General features: G+C 42.0%; 2 protein-coding genes across 2 annotated transcripts in view; one reads left to right on the top strand and one right to left on the bottom strand.

The window, feature by feature from the left end:
• LOC127574211 (leucine-rich glioma-inactivated protein 1-like) overlaps positions 1 to 11,781 on the top strand; it is a 33,135-nt gene extending 21,354 nt beyond the window's left edge. The window contains exons 5-8 of the mRNA XM_052023010.1: positions 7,153 to 7,224; positions 8,730 to 8,899; positions 8,997 to 9,161; positions 10,522 to 11,781. Of these exons, the coding sequence (XP_051878970.1) occupies positions 7,153 to 7,224; positions 8,730 to 8,899; positions 8,997 to 9,161; positions 10,522 to 11,342 (1,228 nt within the window). The 3' untranslated portion in view covers positions 11,343 to 11,781. The remainder of the gene's footprint in view (positions 1 to 7,152; positions 7,225 to 8,729; positions 8,900 to 8,996; positions 9,162 to 10,521) is intronic.
• The window catches only part of LOC127574209 (melanocortin receptor 5-like), a 286,745-nt gene that overhangs the window by 126,598 nt on the left and 139,404 nt on the right, over positions 1 to 20,743 (bottom strand). The window lies entirely within an intron of this gene.

Genomic DNA, 20,743 nt, shown 5'->3' with positions numbered 1-20,743 from the left:
GGGGTTTATGCCAGCTCTTCACTGGAACTACAGCAGGGAATTGGTAGCTGATCCATAAACTCTCAGAATCACTGCTTCTTTTGAATGTAAAATTAGTGGGAGACTCTCAATCCCAGTTTGAAATGGATGTGAGTTCATTTGCAGGGGAAAACCACCATTGTCTACCAGTCTTGATCAGAGGCACAGAGGAAATTAAATATTGCTTAAGAGGGTGGGGTGATGACCTTTACAGAAAGTCTTCTCTTCAGGAATGTGACAATTTAAAATATTAACTTGTGTTTTTCAAATAGAGTTTTTATGACTTGCATCAAAGATTTTCTTGCCAAATGTTTTTCTAGTTAGCTTTTTTCTATCTTGCTACTTCTTGCTTTCAGCTTTCAGAAACATTTTGTCTGATCCTTTGAGAACATTCTACTACATGTTGTTGTTCATGGAATGAAATTGTTAAAGATGAGTTAGTTTTAAAGGGGCCAGACTTTGGATCAGCATCTCCTCAACAATATATCATCGTGCAGCAATAGTCTTTTCATTTGAATTTCTGGTTTCTACGTTAGTGGGATGGATAACAAAGAAGTTCAAATTTATTACAGTCTCCCTGGGGTAAAATTTCACCTTTGTCATTAGGCCTAAACATAGCTGGTGATCAGCTGCCTGTTGTACACCCCTCCTGCCATTTAGTCCTGTTGACTACATATTGATTCTAATGGTGTTTTATTTAAAATCATTGATAGAAGGAAACTTCTTGAGTGCCAAAAAAGTAATGATTTGGGAGAAAAATGTAAACAGCCCTGATAAACAGTGACTTTTTGACAGAGTGCAAATGCATGGCTAGATGTAAATGATTCTTTAGCCAATTGCTGGGAAATGAGAAATATAAGAAATAGATGTCAACATATAACACAAGACTTCAAAAGATAAAATTATTCACTCAGTGGAAGTGTGTGAACTCCTAATAGTTTCACTAAATTTCACTAAATTACAGTGTTTTTTTAACTAAATGAATTCAAGGGCTGTATTGGAGTCTGCAAGACTTGTTTTTCTGTTTACAAAATCTCAGTAATATGATTTGTTATTTAACAAACAACATTAAAAGGAAGTTAGGTGTGTGCGGGAGGGAGGGAGACACAGAAGGATATTTTTGGTGAGATGTAGGTTCAGTGGAGGCTCGTGGACAGTAAGTGGCCAGTTTTAGAGCTGTATGTTCAATCTAATACGGAGCAAGCAGCCATTAACAACGGTGATAGTGTGACCCAGACCAGCGATCCCAGCATTTGTCTCTTAATTGGTTTTCTGCCCCTTTATGGTCTTGCCCTGATTGATAGCTCCAGTTATAGGGAACTGAAGGCACTAATCAATACCGTCTAGCGTGTAAAGGACGGGAGGGATAAGCTAACAGGTCATATTCTCTCCCTCATGGCTAACCTTTGTAATGCAATCTGTAGGTCTAAAATGACCATGGTTTTGCACAATCAGATAGTCTATGCTTGGGACAAGGACACTCACCCTTATTGAAGAATTGTAACTGAAGCGGAACACGTTTCCATTGCCCGATTATAATTTCCATCAGCACTTTTTATTTTCTCAGGCTGTAACAGTATGGCCAGTGGAATTAATTAATTGCACCTCTGTTGTCACAGCAGCATAGAACAAGAGATGGGAGGGAATGAATGAATAGCTTCAAACTTGCTCGTGAGTTGTGTTGTTGACCTCCCAGGGTTGCACTAAAGACTTTAAGAAATGAGGATTGATCTCCTGGTCACAGACAACCCAGGAGAAAAATCATGGGCGCATTAAAATTAATGAATTGATTTCAATTTGTTTAAACATTGTTATTGATTAAATTTAAAAGTACTAAGGCTGTTTGACTAAGCAGGGAGGTTGTAACTTCTTGGAATACGCCCAACCAGAGCTAGTATCCTTGCTCTTAAATTTCAAATACATTCCATTAAAACTTACTGCTTTGCAGAGACCATAAGACATAGGAACAGAATTAGGCCATTTGGCCCATCGAGTCTGCTCCGCCATTCGATCATGGCTGATTGATTTTTCCCTCTCAGCCCCATTCTCCTGCCTTCTCCCCATAACCTTTGACACCCTTACTAATCAGGAACCTATCAATCTCCTGGCCTCCACAGCCATCTGTGGCAATGAATTCTGCAGATTCACCACCCTCAGGCTAAAGAAATTCCTCCTTATCTCTGTTCTAAAGGGACATCCTTATATTCTGTGCCCTCTGGTCCTAGACTCTACCACTATTGGAAACATCCTCTCCACGTCCACTCTATCCAGGCCTTTCAATATTCGGGAGGTGTCAATAAGATCCCCCCTCATCCCTCTAAACTCCAGTGAGTACAGGCCCAGAGCCATCACATGCGCCTCATGTTAACCCTTTCATTCCTGGGATCATTTTTGTAAACTTCTGCTGGACCCTCTCCAATGCCAGCACATCCCTCCTTAGATATGGGGCCCAAAACTGCTCACAATATTCCAAATGTGGTTTGACCAATGTCTTAGAAAGCCTCAGCATTACATACTTGCTTTTATATTCTAGTCCTCTTTAAATGAATGCTAACATTGCATTTGCCTTCCTTACTACCGACTCAACCTGCAAATTAACCTTTAGGGAATCCTGCTCTAGGACTCCCAAGTTCCTTTGCACCTCCAATTTCTGAATTTGCTCCCCGTTCAGAAAATAGTCAATGCCTTTATTCCTTCTACCAAGGTGCATGACCATGCACTTCCCTACACTATATTCCATCTGCCACTTCTTTGCCCATTCTCCCAACCTGTCCAAGTCCTTCTGCAGGCTCCCTGCTTCCTCAACAACTACCTGCCCCTCTGCCTATCTTTGTATCATCTGCAAACTTGGCCACAAAGCCATCAATTCCGTCATCCAGGTCATTAACATATAACGTGAAAAGTAGCAGACCCAACACTGACCCCTGCGGAACACCACTAGTCACTGGTAGCCAACCAAAAAAGGCCCCCTTTATTCCCCCTCTTTGCCTTCTACCAGTCAGCCAATCTTCTATCCATGCTAGTACCTTTCTTGTAATACCATGGGCTCCTATCTTGTTTAGCAGCCGCATGTGCAGCACCTTGTCAAAGGCCTTCTGAAAATATAAGTAAACAATATCCACCGACTCTCTTTTGTCTATCCTTCCTGTTACTTCCTCAAAGAATTCCAACAGATAAGTCAGGCAAGATCTCCCCTTAAGGAAACCATGCTGACTTCAGCCTATTTTATCCTGTGCTTCCAAGTAGCTCGAAACCTCATCCTTAATAGTGGATAACATCTTACCAACCACTGAAGTCAGATTAACTGGCCTATAATTTCCTGTCTTTTGCCTCCCTCCCTTCTTAAAGAGTGGAGTGACATTTGCGATTTTCCAGTCCTCTGGAACCATTTCTGAATCTAGTGCTTCTTGAAAGATCACTACTACTGCCTCCACAATCTCTTCAGTTACCTCTTTCAGAACCCTGGGGTGTAGTCCATCCGGTCGAGGTGACTTATCCACCTTCAGACCTTTCAGCTTCCCAAACACCTTCTCCATAGTAATAGTGACTGCATTCACTTCTGCCCCCTGACTCTCAAATTTCTGGCATGTTGCTGGGTGTCTTCCACAGTGAAGACAGATGCAAAACACTTACTCAGTTTGTCTGCCATTTCTTTGTTCCCCATTACTACCTCTCTGTCATTTTCCAGTGGTCCGATGCCCACTCTTTTACTGTTTATATATTTGAAAAAACTTCTGGTATCCTCTTTTATATTATTGGCTAGCTTACCTTCATATTTCATTGTTTCTCCCCTTATTGTTTTTTTAGTTGCCTTCTGTTGGTTTTTAAAAGCTTCCTAATCCTCTAGCTTCCCACTAATTTTTGCAATATTGTGTGCCCTCTCTTTTGCTTTTATGCTGTCTTTGACTTTCCTTGTTAGCCACGGTTGCCTCATCCTCCCTTTAGAATGCCTCTTCTTTGGGATGAACTGATCCTGCGTCTTCTGAATTACTCCCAAAAACTCCTGCCGTTACTGCTCTACTGCTCATATTTAAACAGAGAAACAAGGGTATTTTTGTTCACTTCTGCTACCTAGTATTTTTACTGATAATCAATAGTAACTTATATTTTACTATTGGGTAATGTGCTTCTTCCAAATAGATGAATGATGTTATGCTTACAGTCTATGCTTTGAAGTATTGGTTTTACTTTTTCTCTTATTGAAGTTGTGCTCGTTTGTTGTACCTGATGAGATCTGGTTCATTTTTGACACAGGTCATACTATCTGACAAGCTTGTTAGGACTTGAAATTGACAGTCAGATTTAGAATTGGAACCAGTCTAGTGTTGCTTGAGCTTCCTGTCCAACCCTCAACAGGATTTGCGAACGAGGCTGGTTAAAATAACCATAATTAGGAGTTAAGGTTATTTTACAGTGTTAACCTTGGGTGAAGTTCCAATGAGATCATGGTGAACTGTCTCAGTCAAAGGCAATAAATTGCCACAATCTCATATAGTTTCCACAACACTTTTGCCCTCTTACTGGCATAATGGATGGTATTATGATGTGTAAAGGATATGCTTAATTATTAAGTGGTAATCCAATCAAGAGCTTTAAAGGGCTTTGCAAACTACAAAGGTTACGTAGGCATAGATTATAGTTATCCATGGATAGAGATTGGATTACTGCTTTGAATTCTCTCACTGATAATATCTGCTATTTTTGATTGGCCAACCTGCATGTAGGCTAAAGCACTGCCAAGGTTGAAAACACTTGGACAGAAAACAAGATGAATCAAGAAATTAGATGATGCCAACATTTTAGTTGAAGTGTTGGAGGAACAGAAGACTTGGGAAGTAAAGGGTTATGAAATAGTGACATGTAGGAAAGCATGAATTAGAAAAAGAACTGCCTTGAAATTCCATTGCACAATGCAGTTATTTTAAAGTCATAGAGAGAGACAGTACGGAAACAGGTCCTGTGGCCCTTCACAACCACTTTACCATCAACCACCAATCCTGTTTTTTGTTCTCCCCACATTCCCATGAATTCCCCAGATTCTACCCCTCACCTACGCTAGAGGCATTTTGCAATGGCCAATTAACACACCAACCTGCATGTCTTTGGGATGTGGGAGGAAAATGGGGCACCTGGAAGAAACACTTGCGGTCACTGGGAGAACGTGCAAACTTAGACAAGGTTAATGGCAGGACCCTGCAGTGTGAAGGAACAGAGGGATCGTGGGGTCCACATCCATAGATCCCTCAAGGTTGCCACGCAGGTTGATAGGGTTGTTAAGAAGCCTTCATTAGTTGGGGTATTGAGTTCAAGAGCCACGAGGTAATGTTGCAGTTCTGTTAAACTCTGGTTAGACCACACTTGAAGTATTATGTTCAGTTCTGGTCGCCTCATTATAGGAAGGATGTGGAAGCTTTAGAGAGAGTGCAGGGGAGATTTACCACTATATTGCCTGGATTGGAGAGCATGTCCTATGAGGATAGGTTGAGTTGATATAGTTGATAGCTTTTCTCTTTGGAGAGGAGGAGGATGAGAGGTGATTTGATTGAGGTGTGCAAGATGATAAGAGGCATAGATCGAGTGGACAATCAGAGACTTTTTCACAGGGCAAAAATGACTCGCACAAGGGGGCATAATTTTAAGGTGATTGGAGGAAGGTATGGGGGGATGTTAGAGGCAATTTTTTTAACACAGAGTGGTGGGTGTGTGGAACGCACTGCCGGCAGAGGTTGTGGGGGCAGATACATTAGGGATATTTAAGAGACTCTTAGTCACATGAATGATAGAGAAATGGGGGGCTATGTGGGAGGGAAGGGTTAGATAGATCTTAGATCACTATAAAGTGTCGGCACAACATTGTGGGCCAAAGGGCCTGTGCTGTGCTGTAATGTTCTATGTTCTACACAGCACCTGAGGTCAGGATTGAACCCGGGTCACTGGTTGAGTGAATTTAGATGCGATGGTCTGGAACCTCAGTGTCCCCAGCACCAGGAGTTCATTCTCTCTAACTGATCACAGGACCAAGCCCTGGTCATACCCAAAACAGCCAACATATTGTGCTGGTCTCTTCATCCCCTGCACCAATCGGCAGTATCTCCCGCAACCACCTCAGAATCCTAAATGTTAGTCCCTCCCCATGTATCCACCAACATCAAGTGCCAACTTGTAGCCCCCATCAATATCAAGTGTCAGACTCTCTGCTGAACCCTTCAACATCATGCTGGTTTCTTGCCCATATCCCCAACACCAAGTGGCAGTTTCTCCCTGTACCGTCCAGTACCAAGTGCCAGCCTTTCCCTCAATTAACGCCAACATTGTGTCTCCACTGTGCCCCCAACACTAAGCTCAACCTCCACTTGTACTTCCCCAATACCAAATGCTGGTCTCTCTCCCAAACCCTACAAGACCATGCAATTCTCTCCCCTAAACTCCCCAACACAATGCTGGTCTATCCCAAAAAGTTGATGACAGAGCTGTCTAGCTTTCCTTTGCCTACCCAACACCAAGTGCCAGTCTCTCTCTGAATCCCCTAACAACAAGTGCGAGTCTTCCCACAATGTTGAGTGCTCATCTCCCAATTCTCTCCCTCCATCAGAACCTTGTGCTTTTCTCCCACAGCACAGGGCAGGTCCTTTGGCTACCCTGCTCCTGAGCCCCAGTTTTGGAAAAGAGGATTCATGCAGTTTTGTTTTAGCTCCAAAAGTCTAGGCCTTGAAGTTTTTGGAGAAAGATTTCCAACTGGAGCTGATAGGCATGTGAGAGAGAATAGGTTATTGGAAATAAGTGGGGGAATGGGATTGGTGGAGTTGTTCTGAAGTCCTTCTGTCATAAGAAAATATGAGAAATGATTTAAGACCAATGATCGAAACAATGGTTGGGCTCTGCTGTTGTGCATATCCAATGCACCTTGGGGGTGCACTAAAGTTTCTCAGCAGACAATGCAGGAGGTTGCAAGATGCAGGAAGGAAATAATGAGGCTGCTGCAGCCAGGGCAGTTGCATTTCTGTTCCTTAAAAGCAATGTGTCCCAAAACTGGTCTCCCAGTTTTAGACTTGTCAGACAGTGCATCATGTCATAGTTAAATATAATGTTCAAAGCAATTAACGTTAACAGAATTTTACCATTTTATTTTGACAGAAGCTTGGCAAATAACAACCTTCAAACACTTCCAAAGGATGTATTCAAAGGGCTGGATGCTTTGACTAATGTGTAAGAATTACCTGTAATTATGATTTTCTTAGCGATAATGCTAGATAATACTTTAAATGACTAAAATAAAACAAAGTACTTGAAATACTCAGCAGGTCCAGCAGAGAGCTTTCTCATTGGAGCTTTCTAGTTCTGATGAAAGGTCATCAACCTGAAACATTTACTCTGCTTTTACCTCCATAGATACTGCCTGACCTGCTGAGCATTTCCAACGTTTTCTATATTTTGTTTCAGATTTCCAGCATCTGCAGCATTTTGCTTTTGTACATGTTATCCGATGTATTTTAATCTCTGGTAGAATGGGATTGAAACTGGTGGTGCAATAAGGTTGATAGCGAAAGGACAGCCCACTTTACACATTGCCAGGTTTCCTTTTCTGTTATTTTAAGTCTCTATCTCGCCCTGGGATGAAGTCAGATTGTAGGTTTTGCCTGCCTTTTGAATCCCATTTGCTGAGATCAGAATAACCAGCTTGTGCTAATTCTCTTCTGGCAAATGAAGATGTGAGCAGACAGCTGGATGATCTTCATTGACTGCTGGACCTTGATGGCAAACTCTTTATTGATTAAGATAGGCTGCTGGTGATCTCTGTATTTGTTTTGTGAACTAATGTGATGTCTCTGTTCTTCTTTATACAGTGAAGCTTCTTAAGGTTTGTGTCCATGTTTATACTAGTTTGACCATGATTGTGGTAAACAGTTGCTCCTCATCATTCTTAGCCTATCCACAGCCTTCAGTATCATCCCCCTCCACTGTCTTTCCATGACTTCTCGCTGGGTCTTTGTACCTTACTCGCCTATTGAGTCACAACTGTACAATCTTCAATGGTTTCTCTTCCCACTCCTGAACAGTTGCCTCTGAATTTTATCCTTGGACCCATTTTATTTCTCATTCATAGTCTTTTAACTCTAGCTAATATTACCTCAATTGATCCCTCCACAGCCCTTAATTTGACACACCTCTTGTCTGACTCCTATATTGGACGAGCAGAAATTTTCTCCAACTTGCCCTTCTTTATCTGCACAATATTCTCGAATACATCAACTCTCTGAAATCTCTACTGTCTTCCTGCCCTCTTACACAACTCCTATTTTAATTGCTCCACCATTTGTTTCAGCTGCCTTGGCCCAAAATTGTCATTTCTAGTCTTGGTTTGGTGTAGTATCATTTCCCTGTCTACAGAGAATGGGGCACTCAACATTCCCCAGCCCTTGACCAAGGCTATTTGCATTTGTCTGTCATTCCCTGTTTTGTTGAGATCCTGGTTCCCTTGTTCACCATCCCAGATTCCACTAGGATGCATTTAGACATCTAAAATTATGAAAGGAATTAAGTTTAGTTAACATACTGAAATGCAAGGAGTACTCTAGCTCTGAGCTTTCAAGTGTGCCATTTGCAAAATGAACTCTGTACCTACTTCCAAGTACAGGGACAGTGTGTTTGTTGCTTCATTAACTATGAATCTCTAAAGAAAATTTCTTATTAGGAATTATTTTTAATTGCAGAGATCTTAGAGGGAATTCTTTTCACTGTGGCTGCAAACTGAAGTGGCTGGTGGAATGGTTAAGCAGTACAAATGCAACGGTTGATCAGATCTACTGTGCCAGTCCGGTGGAGTATCAGGGTCGTAAAATTAATAACCTTTCACTGAAGGAATTTGACTGCATAACAACAGGTGATTGCGACAAACCACTTTATCAGATTGAAGTGGTGAAACCTGATTGATGCATTAACTAACCCCCAGCGGTTACCTTTCCCCTTTCATCTCGTAGAGTTTGCTGTGGATCAGACCCTACCATTTCAGTCTCTTTCGATTGAAGCCTTCACCTTCATGAATGATGCCAATGTCGTCATCGCTCAGCCTATTGTGGGGAAGTGCAGTTTTTTTGAATGGGATCATGTGGAGATGGTTTTCAGAAACTATGACAACATTATTGGTATGGACCATCAGTTCTAGGAAACAACTATCAGCGCTGTTACCTGTTCTGTTTGTGGCCAGATTGTCTGAGATCGCTCTGTTCAAGGTCTTCAGTTTTCACTGCGCTACCGTTAACTGCTGTGTCAACACCTCCTAGTCCTTGTGTCTGAAATTCCCCTGCAGTGGATCTCTACCTTTATCTTAAGTTGCTCCAAAAAGCTTCCCTCTTTGCCCAAGCTTTTGGTCCTGCTATTTCTTTACGTGGTTCAGGATTGAATTTTGTCTGATGATGTTCCTTGGACAGTTTCCTACATACATAAATGCAAGCTGTTGTTTTTAATATTATAGTCTTCTCCCCCTTAACACTCTAGGAACCTCAAGATCGTAGAAAATTTGTGACACAGCAGAGTATTCGGCTCATCATGTCGATTGTTGGCTGTAACAGAACTATTGAGGCCACTGGGGTCCTGATGCAGGGTCTCGACCCGAAACGTCGACTACCCCTCTGCCTCCACAGATGCTGCTCGACCTGCTGAGTTCTCCAGCTGTTTGCTTCTTGCTTTTCAGGCCAATCCTGTTTTCCATATTTCACCCCACAACTTAACCAAGTTCTTCTAAAATGAGGCAAGGGTTTCTGCTTTTGCCACTCTTTCAGGCAGTAAGTTCCAGATCCTCACCAAATTTTAATTCTTCTACCTTAAACTCTATGCCATTTAATTTTTTAAAACAAGTTAAGGAACACGAGCAGGAGTAGGCCACTCAGCCTGATGAGTCTGCTCTATCATTCAACAGCTCACAGCTGGTCTCAACTCCACTTTCCCTTTCTCTCCTCGTACCCCTGGAATCGCTCATCGTTTAAATGTGTCTGATGACTCGCCTTTAAATACATTCAATGACTCCACCTCCACAGGCGGCAGATCCAAGAGAAGAGAAAAAATCCCCCCTCATCTCCATCATTATTCTAAAGCTAGTTATTGTTAGGTCCTCCTGTTCATCCCATTTAAGGCCTCTCATAAGTTTCATGTACCTTCATTAAATCTACCATCTGCCTCCTCTGCTCCTAAGAAAACAAGTCCAGCCAAAACAATTTTTACTAGTGATTAAATCTCTTCATCGTAGGCAAGATTATGATAGAACCAGAGAACATTCAGAGTTGTTGCCGATAATGAACCTCACCACATTTTGAGTGAGGAATACCTCCTTTTAATTCTTCTGCCTTCAATTCTATGCCACTTATTTATATTAAAATCTATGGCCAGAAATGTATGCTCTAACTCTGTGCATTTAAACTTGGAATTTATATAAAATGTAATAGCTTGAGGTATGATAGTGGTGTTAGATTATGTCTTCTCTGGCTAACATTCCTTCTCTCGATGCAGGCAGCTCCACTGTGTTCTGCAAGCCACTGATTATTGATGACCAGCTGTTTGTTGTTATGGCCCAGTTATTCGGTGGCTCTCACATCTATAAGAGGGATAGTTTTGCCAACAAGTTCATCAAGATGCAAGACGTAGACAACATTAAAATCAGGAAACCGAATGACATTGAGACATTCAAAATAGAAGGAGAGTGGTACTTTGTTATAGCAGACACCTCAAAGGCTGGGTCAACTACAGTGTACAAGTGGAATGGGAATGGATTCTACTCCCATCAGAGTCTGCACTCCTGGTTCAGAGACACAGATGTGGAGTACCTTGAAATAGCTAATAAACCACACTTAATCTTGTCAAGTAGCTCCCAGCGTCCTGTCATATTCCAGTGGAACAAAAACCAGAAGCAGTTTGTGTGGCGCACCGATATCCCTGAGATGGAGGACGTGTATGCAGTGAAACATTTTGTGGTCAAGGATGATATTTACATTTGCCTTACCAGGTTCATCGGAGACTCCAAGGTGATGAAATGGGAGACCTCCAGGTTTGTGGAAAAGCAGACCTTTCCATCGCGTGGTGCCATGGTCTTTCAGCCTCTGCGAATAAATGGCTGGCAGTATGCCATTCTTGGCAGTGATTATTCCTTCACCCAGGTCTACCGCTGGGAAACCAAGAAAAACAAATTTGTAAAATTCCAGGAACTTAATATCCAGGCTCCACGATCGTTTACATTCGTGTTGACAGACAATCGTGAGTTCATGTTCAGTTCAAGTTTCAAAGGAAATACACTAATATATAAACATGTCACTCTTGACTTAAGCACAATATGAGAAAACACTCATGTATTTAAGGATTATTAAAATGACATCTTAAAATTAGCTTTGGGTAATAATACGTACATGGACGTGATGATGCATGATTTATCATTGTTCTGCGATGAATGCCATCAGGTTCTGGTTCCCTGGGAAAAATATTTCTATTCCCCGTGTTCATTTTTCCCCATTTTTGATCACATTAGACATAGTGGTTTCTGAACTCTATGGTAAGCAATTAACTGCTGTACTTTGCTGACACAAGCTGTAAATATTAATCATATCTGTTCTTACAACAAATATTGAGATGTACATTTTCATTTATTTATTCTACTGAATGAACAATCTTCCAAATAAAACCTTTACATTTTTGTGTTGTTTTTAATTAAACTTATTTCACACAATTAACTCTTAAAAGAACATTCTCTTTATCCGGACCAATTAGTGGAGGATTTCAACTGTTCTTGTTTGTATTCAAATAAATATACTTATTTCCTGAGAAATATGTTTGATTTCACTTGTCCATAAAAAAAAATTTATTTCTCCGCAGAGCCATTTCCATTTTTGATTAACGTAAATTAGTGATTTCTTAGAAGTTGTGTACAAAATCATGACAGTTTAGTAATTTATTGTGCCAAAGTTATGTAGAATTTTGTACTAATGAAGACTTAAAATAGTGTGCTGACTCTTGCTAGAGGACCTCCTGCAATGGTTTCTCATCACAGTAGTGTAGTGGTTAGTGTAATGCTTTACAGTGCCAGTGACCCGGGTTCAATTCCGGCCACTGTCTGTAAGGAGTTTGTATGTTCTCCCTGTGTCTCTGTGGGTTTCCTCCGGGTACTGCGGTTTCCTCCCACATTCCAAAGATGTACAGGTTAGGAAGTTGTGGGCATGCTAAGTTGGTGCCGGAAGCGTGGCAACACTTGCAGGCTGCCCCTAGAACACTATGCAAAAGATGCATTTCACTGTGTGTTTCGATGTACATGTGACTAATAAAGATATCTCATCTTTATCCTGCACTCCCCCAATTGCCTAAGCTTGACCCCCTTCCTATTTCTCATTTGCATATTATTTCTTGACAACATCAGCATATGAAAAGACATTGGTTCTACATATTGGCTGAGACACTTGGCTCTACCTCGCCATCTCTGTTGACTCTTTGACTGCTTATAGGGTGACAGCCTGCTTTTTCAGCATCCTGTTATACTGTTCCCATGAAGTTTTATGTAAATATGAGGAAGGATGCCTCATCTTCAGACTAGGCATGTCACAGACCTTGGAACTCAAAGTCGAGTTCAACAATTTCAGATAACCAGCCTTCCAGTTTGTCAGAACTGACCTGTTCTTGTGAAAGATCATCACTCTGTAACATTAACTACGTTTTTAATCTCTCCACAGATGCAGTCCGACGAGGTGGGTATTTCTAGCATGCTCTTTTATTTCGGATTTCCAGGAACTGTTGTGTTTTGTATCTCAGTTCCAGCATTTTGTTTTCTCTTTCTGTTGTTGGAAATCTGCAATTAAAGAGAATGCTGGAAATAGCCACCACGCCCAAGCAGCATCTGTGGAGAGAGAAAAACAAGAGTTAAAGTTACAGGCTGATAAAAATTGTCTCACACTTCCAAGATTTTATTATCTTTCTCCTCTTATCTTCATTCACCTATTTTTATCTACATCTCCAGACAGATCAAATGCATTTAACCACCACCTCTCAGCCAGCACCACCATCAGTTTGGTCTCCCTTGGACATTCTCTTTGTCCTTTGCACTCTCTGTAACCTCAAACCTTTTGGATTCAGACTTTTCCAATGTCTGATGAAAGCTCATTCATCTGCAGTGCTAACTCTGTTTCTCTTTCCACGGATGCTGCCTGGTCTGCTGACTATTTCCTGCATTTTCTATTTTTGTGACATGGTTCCAGCACTTGCAGTTTTTAAAAAATATTTTATCTGCCCCTGGATGAGCTTCAATTTCCTCCCATTAAAGCTGTTGTCTTTGACCTCTGACACTAGGTACTCCCCAGCCACTGCCTTGTGATGACCCATACCATGTGAGCTTGAGCTAAATTACCACCTATATCCTTATCCCCAGAAAAAGGCCTATTTCCAACTCAACATTGCCCTTCTCTGCTCCTGCCTCAGGCAACCTACTGCTGGAACCTTCATTCATTCTTTTCTGACTTCTAGATAATTTCTATGCTCTCCTGGCCACTTGGCCACTTTCCACTCTTCATAAGTCTTTTGTCTAAAACTGGCCATATTCTAACCATTACTAAGTCCTATGGTTCTCATTGACTTATGTTGATTCTTCATCCATCAACTCATGATTTAAAGCAACACACAAATTATGGGTGAAAAACACTATGATGCTAGAGGAACAGCAGGCCAGGCAGCATCAGTGGAGAAAAGCAGGCGGTCAGTGTTTTGGGTCAGGACCCTCAGCCTGCTTTTCTCCATGGATGCTGCCTGGCCTGTTGAGGTCCTCCAGCATCATTGTGTTTTTGATCTAGATTTCAGCATCTGCGGTCCTTTATTTCTCACACAAATGATGGGTCTTGACCAAAATGCCAACTGTCCATTTACCTCCATAGATGCTGCCTGACCCACAGAGTTCCTCCATCTCCTGTGTGTGTTGATCCAGATTTCCTGCATCTGTAGTCTCTCACGTCTCCTCTGTCCTCAAGGTTTAAAGTTCTCATTCCTATGTTGAAATCCCTTCTAGACTTCAGTTCTCCTCTTCTGATGATGCCTCAAGAATTCAGTATTCCTCCAAATCTAATCTGCAATGGATGGTGAGAAATACACAGGTACTTCTATCTATTTACTCTGTGAGCTTTGTGCGAGCAAGGAGTTTCATTGTGTATATGAGAATAAACTAATCTGAATCTATAAACAGCATTGCACCATATCGGTCTTGCTACATTCCACACAGCTAGTTTCCCTTTCTCTTTACACAGTAGCCACATAAGATGCAGCAAGGCACAATGAATCAAGAGAAAGATGGCCCATTACAAGCATCAATCAAAGACTCCTCATCTCCCAGTACATGAACTCTCACTTTGGGAAATCAGATAGAGAATACTAGTGAGCAGCTGTTGAAACATGCAGCACCAGCAAGAAATAAGCAAAGGAGCAACCAAGTAAAGGTAACCTTTATAGTACAAATGTACTTTATGGGTGGTGTATACCGAAGGGACATTTTATTACAGAAGAGTACTTTAAGAATCTTCTAAGTTTTCTGCATAGTGTTTTGCAGAACAATTGAAAATGGCAAGATTGAAAGAACCAGTCAATGTACTAGTTGAAGTGCTGGCATAGAGACAATTTAAAAACAAGGGTACCTAAATCTGTGGTGTATCAAAGGGCTCAGTGGAAGTACCTGGTCCAAACATTGAGCTAGTGCTCAGAAAGGGTACAATAGAGGGAGATAGAATCTCACCCAATGGCTAGTGTGGAGTTGGTTTATTATTGTCACATGTAATGAGGTACAGTGAAAAACCTGTCTTGCATACCGTTCATACGGATCAATTCATTACACAGTGCATTCAGGTATTAACAGAGAAGTGCACTTCAAGAGTTTAAAAGGGATTAATGAAAGGTGGAAGATTTATGTTGCATAATTGCAAAGAATAACTTATTAATGTTGCTTTTAATGGCATACCAGCAAATTGATTAGTTGAGGCAGTGCTAAATAGCTGGGAGCATATTGTTAATAAGTTAGGAAGTTCATAGGACTGGCATATAAAGAAAACACAATTCACTTGACAATGGTTGTTTTGTTTTCCTCTTCATTTCCTTCCTCCTCTTTCATGGTTATTGGTTAAACAGAGTTCTATAGCTGAAGAAGTTCTCACAGTATTACAAATAGATTCAAGAAAAAGCAATCATTGGTAAATTGGTTTATTATTGTCACATGTACCAAAGTATAGTGAAAAACTTTGTTTTGCATGCCATCCATACAAATCTTTTCATCACATCAGTACATTCAGGTAGTACAAGGGAAAAACAATAGCAGAATTTTGTGTTGCAGTTACAGACAAAGTGCAGTGCAGGCAGACAATAAGGTTCAAGGCCATGATGAGGTAGATTATGAGGTCAAGAGACCATCTTAATGTACAAGTGGTCTGTTCAATAGTCTTATAACAGTGGGATAGAAGCTGTCCTTAAGCCTGGTGGTATGTACTTTAAGGCTTTTGTATCTTCTGCCTTGGCACACTAATATATTGTTGTACACAAGTAAAGGTAAAGCTAAGAAGCACCTCTCCTTTTGTTGGATAAATACCTTGCCCATCGTGGATTTAGAGGCCCAAATGAAATGAATCTAGAGGAGGATTACCCATTGGTATTGGTAGGCAGCGCTCCAGGAATTGGTCCTCAGTGGCCCATTGTCACTGGCAGAATGTCCAGGGTGGGAGGGGTCTTTGATCATGTTGACTGCTTTACCGAGGCAGAGAAGTGTAGAGTCTATGGAGGGGAGGCTGGTTTTCGTGATGTGCTGAGCTGCGTCCATAACTCTCTGCAGTTTCTCATGGTCACAGACTATGTTTGATCTGTTGACACACTGGAATCTGTTTCAACACACTAATATATTGTTGTACACAAGTAAAGGTAAAGCTAAGAAGCACCTCTCCTTTTGTTGGATAAATACCTTGCCCATCGTGGATTTAGAGGCCCAAATGAAATGAATCTAGAGGAGGATTACCCATTGGTATTGGTAGGCAGCACTCCAGGAATTGGTCCTCAGTGGCCCATTGTCCATTGTCTTTTTCGCATTAGTACCATTGGGGAGGAGGTACAGGAGCCTGAAGCCCCACACTCAACTTTTTAAGAACAGCTTCTTCTCCTCTGCCATCAGATTTCTGAACGGTCCATGAACCCCATTATTCCCCTTTTGCACTACTTATCTATTTTTGTAACTTATAGTAATTTTTGTGTCTTGCACTGTACTGCTGCCACAAAACAACAAATTTCACGACATACATCAGTGATAATAAACCTGATTCTGATTTTGATCCTGAAATGGGTCTAGTGGGAATGCCACAGATTAAAGCTACTGTACGTTGGCTACCGTTAGGGCATTGCTTAATAACGCATATTGTTCTACTCAGCTGAATGAAAAGGCTCACTATGCACTTCTGCCACAGGCTTATGTGCTGGGCTTTGATGAATCCATGCCTGCCATGAACAGGTGCTTGCACTGATGGGTTGCATGTCAACAGGTAATCATTCTGCAGCTTTGTATATTCCCTGAGAAACAATTCAACTTGCTTAATGTACTGGTTTAGCTAATCTGATAAATAGCACTGGTGGCAGAGTAAAGTTTCAATACTGTGGTGACCTTCACAACAATGTGGAGATCCTTCCTATGCCAGATCTGAAGTAATTTGATGACAATGGACAATCTTTCTTCTGAAACATAGACAACAAAAACTTCTGAGGCTTGGGGATGAAACTTTGGGTTTAGAGTATTTCTAAGTTCCTGTCAGTTGTCCGCAACGTGAACAGATCCACCTTTCTTTCCCCTGCCTGAACTCTTCTTCCTTCAGATCAATGATACTGAAATGTTCAAGCTGACTACTTTGACCAATGTTGAGACAGATCCAGTGCTTTCTGTGACAATGTCAAATAGCAGTGATAATTGGTGCGCGCTGAGGTTATGCGCAAATTAAACGATGAGGTTTTATAATTGCAAACTTACAGCAAATCTTTTGAACAGACCTTTAGGTATTTTACTTTTAAAATAAGATCATGGAAGATGCAAATGACTTTAGTAGAGCAGAGAAGCCAACAACATTGTAGAATTTATTGTGGGATCTATATAACTACCATTGGCTGGAATTAAGTGTTTACTGTTTACTCTGTGAGCTTCATGCAAACAAGGAATTTCATTGCACCTTGGTGCAATCTAATCTAAGCCTCTCCAGAGAAAATAAGGCTCTTCTCCCACTCCTCCGAAAACCTCAGTCTCCTAATCCTATTCCCTGGTGATTCTCTTTCTCCCTCTCCTCAAATTTCTTTTTCCCCCACTTTTCTTTCTTTCTTTTTCTCTCTCTCTCTCTCCATGTTGTGAGTACTGAAAAACTGACACTACCTTCCCCAAATCACTCACTTTCCTGTCCCTGACTCCACCATTGATGCTAGTATTCGAGTAACAGTACACAAATATTATGTTTCACTTTTGACTGACTTATTCCTTGCTGAACTATTACAAATTTGAAATGATCAGTATATCTGTTCTTACTCTCTAGAATTCAGCTAATGGACTATTGCCACCATGTGGTGATGTAGGAATAAGAATTTTTTTGCTGAGGTGAAATCTATCTAGCCTTGCAACTATTTATAGACAAAAGTAATGTCTGATGATCAAGTTGCTGCAGGGGTGGGATTAATCATTGATGTAACGGGATAAGAAGGGGAGGGGAAAGGATATGATAACATAGGTTCTTTTGTATCTGTAGCCTATCTCCAGGAGTGTCTTCAGGGTTAGCTAACTTAATTCAAACACTGAAGTTCTCTGAGGAGGACAGGAAGTCATGAGGAATCAGAGTCAGATTTATTATCAGTGACATGTGACGTGAAGTGTGTTGTTTATAGAGGACAATAACAGACACCAAGGAAGTGTAGGAAAGGCTGGGAGAGTGAGCAGACAAGTCGGAGATGGCAAGTGTAGGTGGGTGGTGGGCAAACAACTGGGGAGTTGATGAGCACATGAGAGAGTAGGTTGCAGAGAAATAAATGGGGAAATGGGACTGTTTTGACAGTCATCACAATGGGCTGAATGGCCTTCCTCTATATCCTATGGAATTGTGGAGCCAGCTCTTTGAAAGAGTTGGAGACACAAGGGACTGCAGATGCTGAAATCTGCAGCAGAATTTTGACCTGAAACATTTACAATTACTTTCCCCCCAACAGATGCTGTTCGGCTCATTGCTCTTTGAAGGAGTTATCCAACTATCCTGTTCATTAGGCAATCCTTGTTCAGTCCTGATGCAGGGTCTTGACCGTCCCCTTGCCTCCACAGATGCTGCCTGTCCCGTTGAGTTCCTCCAGCAGTTAGTTTGTTGCTCCAGGTCCCAGCATCTGCAGTCTCCTTGTGCCTCCACTCTTCCCTCGTGATCCTTTTGCCAAGTCTAGTCAAGTCAAATCGAGTTTATTGTCATATGCACAAGTACATATATGCACAGGTGCAATGAAAAACTTACTTGCAGCAGCATCACAGGCCCATCGCATTAGAGACACAACAAACACAAGCAAAACAAAAATTGAATTGAAAACTGAATATACAATATTATACAGGAAAGAACACAATTAGAACAAAAAAAGTCCATTGTAATGCAAAGTGGTCATAGTGTTACTATACTGAGGTAGGGATCGGGGTTGTGCAGGTTGATTCGAGAACTGAATGGTTGAAGGGAAGTAGCTGTTCTTGAACTTGGTGGTGTGGGACTTCAGGCTTCTGTACCTCCTGCCCGATGGCAGCTGCAAGAAGATGGCATGGCCCAGATGGTGGGGATCTTTGATGATGGATGTTGCCTTCTTGAGGCAGTGCCTCCTGTAGATACGACCGATGGTGGGGAGGGATGTGCCCGTGATGTATTGGGCTGAGTCCACTACTCTCTGCAGCTTCTTACGTTCCTGCGCATTCGAATCGCCATACCAGACCATGATGCAACAGTCAGGATACTTTCAACAGTACATCTGTAGAAGTTTGCTCGAGTGTTCGGTGACAAGCGAATCTCCTTAACCGCCTAAGAAAGTAAAGACGCTGGTGCGCTTTCCTTGTGATCACCTTATGAGGATAGGTTGAGCGAGCTAGGGCTTTTCTCTTTGGAGAGAGGGAGGATGAGAGGTGACTTGATAGAGGTGTACAAGATGATAAGAAGCATAGATTGAGTGGACAGTCGGAGACGTTTTCCCAGGGCGGCAATGGCTAACACGAGGGGACATAATTTTAAGGTGATTGGAGGAAGGTATAACGGGGATGTGTTGTGAAACAGATTCGGGGTCTCAGAAGGCAAGGACTCTGAACACAGTCTGACAGGAAAGGATTTTATTTACAAAGGACAAAGAAGGGAAATGGTAACAGGGATAACGCACACACACAGTTTATAGCGAGTGTGGGAGAATCACAAGAGGGGTAAAATACACACACACAACGAACTGGGTACATACAATCAAGGAAAAACAATATGATACCTGCCACCCCTTGACTTAGTGCAGGCTAGGGCCTGCACTAAGATTAGTGTCCCTTGACCTAGGGGCACTAACTAAAATGCTCCCAACCCTTTTAACAGTGCATACCTCACCAACGATTTCTCCAGCACCATCCCACGGTCTGCAGCCTGAAATAAAGCAGGATGAACCCCTCTGAACAGTCAAAGAGACCAAGCCAAGCAAAGCACATGTGGCACTCTTTATAGTGCTGGAGGGCTGGGGAGTCCAGCCCAGGCGATTTACAAAGGCCAATGGCCCGGTGCCAGCAAGGACTAATCGATTACAAAGGCCAATGGTCAGGTGTGTGTGCTGATGGGTGGGGCGGGACCATACCATACCATACCAAACCAAACCAAACCAAACCAAACCTTGTATGGCAGTGGTGTGTCTTCTGACCAGGTAAGGGGGCAGTGCTGTCATGTGACAGCTATAGCCCTCCACAATACAGGATGTCAGGGGTAAGTTTTTTTTACACAGAGTGTGGTGGGTGCTTGGAACACACTACCAGCAGAGGTTGTGGGGGCAGATATATTAGGGACATTTAAGAGACTCTTAAACAGGTGAATGGTAGAAAAATAGGGGGCTATGTGGGAGGGAAGGGTTAGATATATCTTAGAGCAGGATAAAATGTTGGCACAACATTGTGGGCCGAAGAGCCTGTACTGTGCTGTAGTGTTCTGTGTTCTATGATTGCATGGCCAAGAAAGCTCACCAGCACCTCTACTTCCTCAGGAAGCTAAAGAAATTTTGACTCTTACCAGCTTTTATCGGTGCACCATAAAAAGCATCCTATCTGGATGCATCACGGCTTGGTACAGCAACTGCTCTGCCCAGGACCGCAAGAAACTGCAGAGATTTGTGGACACAGCCCAGTGCATCACGGACACCAGCCTCCCCTCCTTGGACTCTGTCTTTACCTCTCATTGTTTTGGCGAAGCAGCCAGCATGATCAAAGACCCCACCCACCCACCCGGGACATTCTCACTTCTCTCCTCTCCCATCGGGTAGAAGATACAGGACCCTGAGGGCACGTACCACCAGGCTTAAGGACACTGTGATAATACTATTGATCGGTTCCCTTATACAATGAGAAGGACTCTGACCTCACGATCTACCTTGTTGTGACCTTGCACCTTATTGCACTGCACTTTCTCTGTAGCTGTGACACTTTACTCTGTACTGTTGTTTTTACCTGTACTACATCAAT

The sequence above is a fragment of the Pristis pectinata genome, chromosome 9, assembly GCF_009764475.1.
Source record: "Pristis pectinata isolate sPriPec2 chromosome 9, sPriPec2.1.pri, whole genome shotgun sequence".
NCBI classification, from domain to species: domain Eukaryota; kingdom Metazoa; phylum Chordata; class Chondrichthyes; order Rhinopristiformes; family Pristidae; genus Pristis; species Pristis pectinata.
This window is presented reverse-complemented; position numbering and strand designations above follow the sequence as displayed.